Genomic DNA, 7,819 nt, shown 5'->3' on the forward strand with positions numbered 1-7,819 from the left:
CTTCTCATCTTTTCCACAACCAAGAGGAATGATGTTTAGATGAAACAATAAACTATTGCGGTCATTTTTTGATAGTGGTTAGAAGGGGTATGGACTAGAAGGTTTGGTGAATAATTAGGTGAGCAACTTTTTTTAAATTAACATAACTTTGATATTTTAAGTATGGAATTCAAGAAAAGGTTTAATAACATTTCTATCTAAAGTATGTAAAATGCTGCATTTCACAAAATTAAAGCCAAGGATCCACATTTGAAATTTACAAACTGTATAATATACAGCAGGTCGTATGAATCTACAGTCATTGTTACGTCAAATGCCAAGAAATAGTCAAGAGACTATTTCTACAAATATTGTTTTCCATTATGAATACTTAAAATTTCATTTGGTTTACTCTAGGGCCCCCTTGGGGGGTATGAAGTCATTGCAGGGGGACCTCAGCAAGTCATATGAATATGTTAGTATTAATTCTTAAGAATTCTTAGGGATCAGGGTCTTAGTTTTGAAGTAATATAAACAGTGAAAGAAAAGGACAAGATGAATGTTTATAATTGCATTTATTGTATAAACACAAAAAAAACACTTAATAACTGATCATTTTCAGGTAGAAAAAAAATGTTTTACAGGGATTCACTACTAGACACAATCACAATGATTAAAAAAACAAAACAAAGAAAATTGGTACAACTACTCAACAAGAGTGGCAAAATCCTTTTCAATTAGACTGTCATTGTTTAAATACTACGGTATTATCTGCTATAAAAATGTTCCATATTGGAAGTTGTGAGTAAATAAAATGATCTCATTCTGTAACTGAAAAGAAAAGAAGGCATTTAGCGGGAGAGGAGCCACGTGGATAAAAAGCATGCTTTATGTCATTGTTAAGCTTTTAGAAAATCAAGAATTGATTGAAGATTTGCTTTGTTTCTTCTGCCCTGTCACTTTGCACACTCGACGTCCCAGAAATACACAAATAACCTCTGTATCTTTAAGTTAACATTGTTAACTTTAAACAGATATCCACATTTGATGCATAAATGGAAACATTCATAAATGTTTTCATACCTATAATCTACCAACTCACGGTCACTGCTTTAAGACTTGGAAGTAATTATAATAATAATAAAAAACCATAGATGGGACATTAAGCCGTATACAGTTGTTGTATACACTAGTGAGGATACTGTGTTAAAACCAAACAGTTGCAGTTGATGACTTTAGGTGCAACTGTACAAAAATTATTTGGACTGCAGAGGTCAGAGGAGTTTAGGACACAGGTGGAAGCAGGTATAGATGCCTTACAACGCTACTGAGAACCAGAGGATGCGCCGTGGCTGCCCTGTCCAGGGTAACCACCGTACTGGCTGTAGTACTGATTCCATTGGTTCTGGTTCTGGTAGTACTGCTGCCACTGCTGGGCGTACTGGAAGGGAGAAACAAGGAACAACCAATAAGAGCATGACAACAAAACCATAACTTTTGATTTCAACCAGCTGCTTTGGACATAATGAGCCATTTTAAAACAACGGTCTTATTTCCACCAGTTTAATGTAAATAATAAAACAACGGTCTTATTTCCACCAGTTTACTTCGACCCCGTCATATTCTTTATTAGTAGCTTTCAAATCAAGATTCAAAAATAGGCAGGGAGTCTGCAAACAGCGTTTAATCATTTTAACCACTAATTAAAATTGATCAGGAGCTACATAAACAATTATTGTGTTTAAAATCTGTAGTGTGGTGTTACTGCTGACTTATTATCTTCTCTGTACCTGCTGATACTGCTGGTTGTAGCTTTGTTGCTGCTGCTGTTGTTGTGCCGGCTGCTGCTGCTGCTGTTGGTGTTGTTGTTGTGCCGGCTGCTGCTGCTGCTGTTGTTGTTGTTGTTGTTGTGCCGGCTGCTGCTGTTGTTGTTGTTGTTGTGCCGGCTGCTGCTGCTGTTGGTGTTGTTGTTGTGCCGGCTGCTGCTGTTGTTGTTTTTGTTGTGCCGGCTGCTGCTGTTGTTGTTGTTGTTGTTGTTGTTGTTGTGCCGGCTGCTGCTGCTGCTGTTGTTGTTTTTGTTGTGCCGGCTGCTGCTGTTGTTGTGCCGGCTGCTGCTGTTGCTGCTGTGGCTGTTGCTGGTGGTGACTGTACGTCTGTCCAGTGGCAGGAGGCTGACTGTAGCTCTGACTATACCCTGGGTACTGACTGTAGTTGCCATAGTAGCTCTGGTTGTAGTTGCCATGGTTGTAGCCTGGACTGTAGCTTTGGCTGTAGCCCTGAAAGGAACGCAAACATGTTTAGAAAACACGTGAACATTTGATTTGTAAAATTATTGAACCACTTCGGAGGAAAGCTATGTCCACATACCTGACCATATCCTCCCTTATAAGAGGACGGGCGATTGTAGCTTCCTCCGCTTGATTGGTTGCGGTTGTATGAGCTACGTGCATCTGATCCAGAGTCTCTGTAGTTGCCCCAACGATTTTGGCTGTAGTTGCCACGACTGTAACCTGTAACCAAAGTAATGTTGAAATGTAAAAGCTGTTGGATTTGACCAATTTCTGTGAAGCATGAAACCTATCTCTGAAATAATAAGTCAAACCATTTGTATTTTCAAAAGATATATAAAGGTAAGAGTAAAAACACCCCCAACACGTACCTCCTCTGTAACCACCACCTCCATCGCTGGAACGACTTTGGTAACTACCGCGGTTATCACGGTTATCATATCGTTGGTAGCCACCCGTCGGTCCACCGCGGCCACGGAATCCTCCCTGTCTATTGTCAAAGCGTTTTTCGGGTGGTGGTCCTGCCTTGCGACCCTCCTCATTGTACTGCTTCAGCAGCTTCTCGGCTTCATCTTGTTGCAAGTCAACGTACGTCACAGCCTCCAGGAAGTCGCATGGCTCGGGCAGAGTGAAGTTGGCTGGGAGAGTGGAAGTGGAGTCCACGGGATGAGGAGGACAGGAAGGGAGAGATAGCCCAGCCAACAAGAAAGGAATGAAGAGAAAGAGAGGGACCGGTGATTTGAAGGTGAAGACCAGAGGAGCCACACCACCGGAAAACAAAATGAAATATAATTAGCATCAAACAAATATGGTGGAAAATACAGAGAAACTTTGAGCAGAAGAATTATTACAAAAGCTAAGTCAGGCTAAATAACAAAACATCAGCTCCAGGGGAAGATGGAGGCAACATTGGTTTAAAACAGACGTGGGGGAGGGAGGACTTGAGAAGAAGTGGAGTGAGGAGAAGGACAACTAAAAGGTTGGTGAGAGGGGAAACTGCACTGCAAACCAAGGAGAACTGATGTAACGTTATTACACATTAACTTCCAACGTCGGCATGTGACTGCCTGTAAGCTTAAACATTTGGAAATTTCCTTTTCAGGGAAACCAACTGTGCAATGTTTTTTTTTCTACTGAGGTGACGCGAAAGCCCCAGGGCTGCAGTCTCAGTTTGCAGTGCATTAACAGTTTAATTTTCAGAGTGGCATATAAGGGAAAAAACAAGATGAAGCCAAATCATGAGGGTTTGTTTAAAAATTTGATATCTGGTCAAAGCTATGATAGGGTAAGGGTAGGGGACATCTTCCAAGATTGTTTGAGACAACACAGAAAAATTATATATTTTTTAAAAAAAAAGGTAGATCTGGTGTTTTATTTGTTGTTTCCACAGCATTCCTACCTTTCATTTCTAAAACAGCATGATCGGGCACATCCTTCCCCTGCTCATTGGTTTGCTTTAATGTTCGTTCTTTAAATTCCTCGTCCGTGGGACAAATTACAATAGCCTTGCGTTGAAAACCTTCAAAAGGACGCATTTTTCGTCTCCTTGCTGATCCATATACATTTGTCTAGCAATGGTGACAAGAAAGAGGTAGAAGCTTGTTTGTTATTGTTTACTTGTAGTAGCTTTCCACTGGAAGGAAGCTGGAACCCTGTAATAATGAAGTGAGAGAGGTTTGGCTTGGTGGTCAGTCTAGGTTTTTTGGTTTGCTCTGGTGCTAAAGGCCTCTCTTCACTCCACAGACCTACCTGTGTGTCAGTGCCTCTGCAGACTGGTAGCTGCAGATGTTCCGCAGATTTGGACTTAGAGGGACCCCCCCTCCTCTGCCCCCCCCCTAAAAAATAACTGAGCTGGCTTAGTTTAATAACTTTCTATTATATATAAGAATATATTATTTTAGCATGTAGTTTTACTTATGTTAAGTAGGAAAAAGACTGTTTCTTACTAAAAACGATGCTATTTTTAAGTATAATGCTGTATTTGTTAAATTGTTATACATTAGCCAAATTATAGCAATATTTTAGACCGTATGGCAAAAAGTTAAGGACATAAAAATGCTGAATTGAATGGCTGCAAAAGGAAAATAGATTTTTGTTTGCTGGTTGGTAACTTTTAAAGGAATCATTAATACGACGTCTGTTTTATCATGACAATCTAGACAATCTCTAATCCCTCTTCCGTTAATAGGACAATTGTTTTTAGTTAAGCAAAGGGCAATCTCTATGGAAAAAAGGCTCTATGGAAAAAAAGAGTTGAAGAGTTGAGTTGAAGACTTGTACGCAATAATCTAGAAATATACTGGTAAGAAAATTACCTGAAAACTTTGTTTTTCACGTTTCATGTTACCAATACATCTATAGAAAAACTGTGTTAATGCACGCTTAGGAAAGAAAATCTAATGCACTGGTACAAGTGCACTAATAGGAGTATCAATATGTGTGATACGTAGTACTTAAAGGGATAACTGTTGCCGTCACATATCGGAGTGTCTTAAAAGAATAACGTCTGGGAAAGCACAGATAAAAATAATGTTGGTATTAAGCAGCACAAAAATCAGTGGAACTGATTTAGCAAATAATAAAAACACGAAGATAAACGCATTACGTAGTAGTTACAAGACTGCGGAGAAATACAGCGAGCAGATTAAAACATGGCGCCCAAAGACAAGTCGCTTTTAGGTTGTGTAGAAGAGACAGCTTCTGAAAACTCATCGCATTTCTAGCTCAAGCTCAAGCTACCAAAGCGGAAATAACGATAGTGCAGCAAAACTGAGGCAGGCTATATGTTAACATTAATTATTTCATGTGAACAGAAACCTATGAGCCCACTCAGCCATTCAACCCATTCAGTATTCACTATTCAGTTAACATTCAGGTGTCCTAAGTTCCAGAATCTGTCTAGAGATACTGGCAGCTTGAAAACGGTTCTGATTTCCAACAGTTATTAGAGTTAAGGAAAATATTTTATATATTTCAGACTGTAGAGCTAGTATTTAGAAAATCTCAAAAACTGAACTGTATCAACCAGAAATAATTTAGATTTTTTTTAATCAGGTATTTTGACAGATTTCTTTACTAAACCCTCATCCAATAAAAAAATGTAATTTTATTGCAACTAAATTGTACAAATATGCTAAATGGCTAACTAAGTCAATATGGAAATTTACTTTCTTCTCTAATGGGTCCCTCGTAGACTTACCTTTACTTACCTCACCTACAGATGACCAGTCCCTTGCAAGACAACAGACAGAAAAAACCTACCTGCTCATACTTACAGAATCCACTGATCAGACCAACACCAGACCCACTTACCTTAACTCAATTTGGCTGACCACAACGATCTGAAAATCTAGAGCTGGTTAGTCATTACTTACCTTCACGGTCAATTTATTTAAAACACACACTCAAAAGTTCCAAGTATCTCACTTCAAAATAGCTTTTTAAAAAAGCTACCGACTGTCTTAGTAGAATTAGCAACAGAAGGTGTTTTCTTACTCACCAACCAGAGCTTACTTGTTTCTCAACATCTTTACATTGTCATGGTTTACTTGTACATTGTTGAAATTCACAAGACAAACAACGCTGTATTATGACAAATAATAGCAAGTGCAGATAAACTCAGGGATGACAACATGGGATATTCTGTCACTTACTGGTGCTAATCATAATTATCTTTAAACAGTACATGGAAAGCATAAGACATTAGAGCGTTCAATGCTTCTTCTACTCTACAATACACAGAGCCAGCCTGAAAGATAAATAAATATTCCATTAGAGAGAGAGTGATCATCAGGGCACATTGACTGTGGAGAGAATCAAAGCAGAGCGTGGCTCTGATGGCAGTACCTGGTCCAGGATGTAGTTGCGTCTCTTGCGGGCGGCGATCTCGATCAGCCTGTTCAAACACTGGGTGGCCTGCTGGATGAGAACATCCCAGCGCCCGGCGTAGTTCTTCTGGCGACGCAGGCCCATCACCTAAGAAACAAATAACCAGATCACACCATTATTGACTGCTGATCTATGAGCATGTGTTTTTTTCATGGTTGCAAACCAACCTTCATCTTGTCCATTATGGCATTTGTTCCCAGGATGTTGTACTTCTTCTCAGGGTTTGTTTCTGCGTGCTTTATTGCCCAAGTTGTCTTTCCACAGGCAGGAAGTCCAACCATCATCAAAATCTTAAAAAGCAGGTACAAAAATAGGTTAACCAAGCATTTTCTTCCTCAATCAAGAATCAAGTACCTACTGTATGCCCATTAATACAAAACAAGTGAGAACACTTCTTCTATAAGGTAGTTTGAATTTTTAAGATATTTCAACAGCATACATTTATTTTGTTTTTACCTCACAATCAGACTTGTTGACAGGTCCCTTGGTTCCTCTGATCTTTTGCTCCATTTCCAGGTTGTGAATGTAGGTGTATCCGTCAGGTGGAGGGAAATATGGCTCCCCCTTCTGTCCGAAATTAAACTCCACAGCACAATTCTTCACAAGCACGTGAGGGAACAGGGACCGGCCTGCCAACTCTTCCTTAGTGGTCCGAAACGCTACACCCAACCAAACACCGTTCTTGGAGTATCCCATTTCCACCTCATCACCACTGTCAAAATCCTAAAAATGATGATTACAAGACAATTATACAATGTGAAATTTATTTCACAAAAACAATTAAAATACATTAATGTGTGATGCAGTTGGTAATGTGAATGTAAACTTACAATGTAGCAGCCGATGACATCATTTTCACCAAACTTCTCACCGAAGTTGTCAAACTTGCAGTCAACAGATTTCTTCCCTGTTCCTCCATATCCAAAGGAGAACGGCTCTTCACCTTTAACATTAAAGGAAAATTCAGTTTCTCTTTGATGGACCACAGATCTTCTACACCAGAGTCTGAAGTGTCCAGACAGATGTTTTACTCACCCAGCTGAGTGCTACAGTGGTTCAGGGACCATCCAATTCTAACAACATGGGGATCCGGCTCACTGCTGGGGAGATGCTTCACAGGGATCTCCTCATTAATCTGAGACGGGAGAAAATCAGATCATCAGCATCGTCAATGGTGAGCGTATGAACATTGTTGCTTAAACGTTTTGTGCCCTACCTTCATCTCGTAACAGACACGACCCTGGTTGACACCATGTGTTGCTCGTGCTCCAGCCCACAAGTAGGCAAAGCCCTCAATGGTTAATGGGTATCCACTGTAGCGATCACGGGACACTTTGAAATGCAGATCACAATTGTCTGAAAGGAGACACAAAATAGTTCGTTTTATTAAGTCATTATACCCATCTGTGAATTTGCCTGTATGAAAGGTTAGAGAAGGTAAGGTAAGAGAAATTAGATGTGTTTCTATGTTGTTAAGATACACATTCTTGTGTAACAAAGAACAGCCGCAGCCCATTTATGAAATTGTCTTTGACAGTGACTTTACCAATCCAAACACAACATCTGACCAACATCTATCACACTTATGACACCTACAAAAATTACCTCGTCAGTTCACTTACATGTATCAATTGTGACAAGAGTGTCGTCTATGTTCTCTTCCT

The 7,819-nt window shown here is 39.7% G+C and overlaps 1 protein-coding gene across 1 annotated transcript in view; it reads right to left on the reverse strand.

Moving 5' to 3' along the window:
• Positions 1 to 726: 726 nt before the first annotated feature.
• Positions 727 to 7,819, reverse strand: part of LOC103377853 (heterogeneous nuclear ribonucleoprotein U-like protein 1) — a 10,051-nt gene continuing 2,958 nt past the window's right edge. The window contains 13 exon segments of the mRNA XM_025055184.1: positions 727 to 1,420; positions 1,770 to 1,829; positions 2,064 to 2,255; positions 2,347 to 2,489; positions 2,639 to 2,905; positions 3,667 to 3,835; positions 6,114 to 6,242; positions 6,323 to 6,445; positions 6,612 to 6,878; positions 6,986 to 7,098; positions 7,191 to 7,290; positions 7,372 to 7,511; positions 7,778 to 7,817. Coding sequence (XP_024910952.1) covers positions 1,304 to 1,420; positions 1,770 to 1,829; positions 2,064 to 2,255; positions 2,347 to 2,489; positions 2,639 to 2,905; positions 3,667 to 3,835; positions 6,114 to 6,242; positions 6,323 to 6,445; positions 6,612 to 6,878; positions 6,986 to 7,098; positions 7,191 to 7,290; positions 7,372 to 7,511; positions 7,778 to 7,817 — 1,860 coding nt within the window. The 3' untranslated portion in view covers positions 727 to 1,303.

This window comes from Cynoglossus semilaevis, chromosome 4, assembly GCF_000523025.1.
Source record: "Cynoglossus semilaevis isolate Cse_v1.0 chromosome 4, Cse_v1.0, whole genome shotgun sequence".
Classification (NCBI taxonomy): domain Eukaryota; kingdom Metazoa; phylum Chordata; class Actinopteri; order Pleuronectiformes; family Cynoglossidae; genus Cynoglossus; species Cynoglossus semilaevis.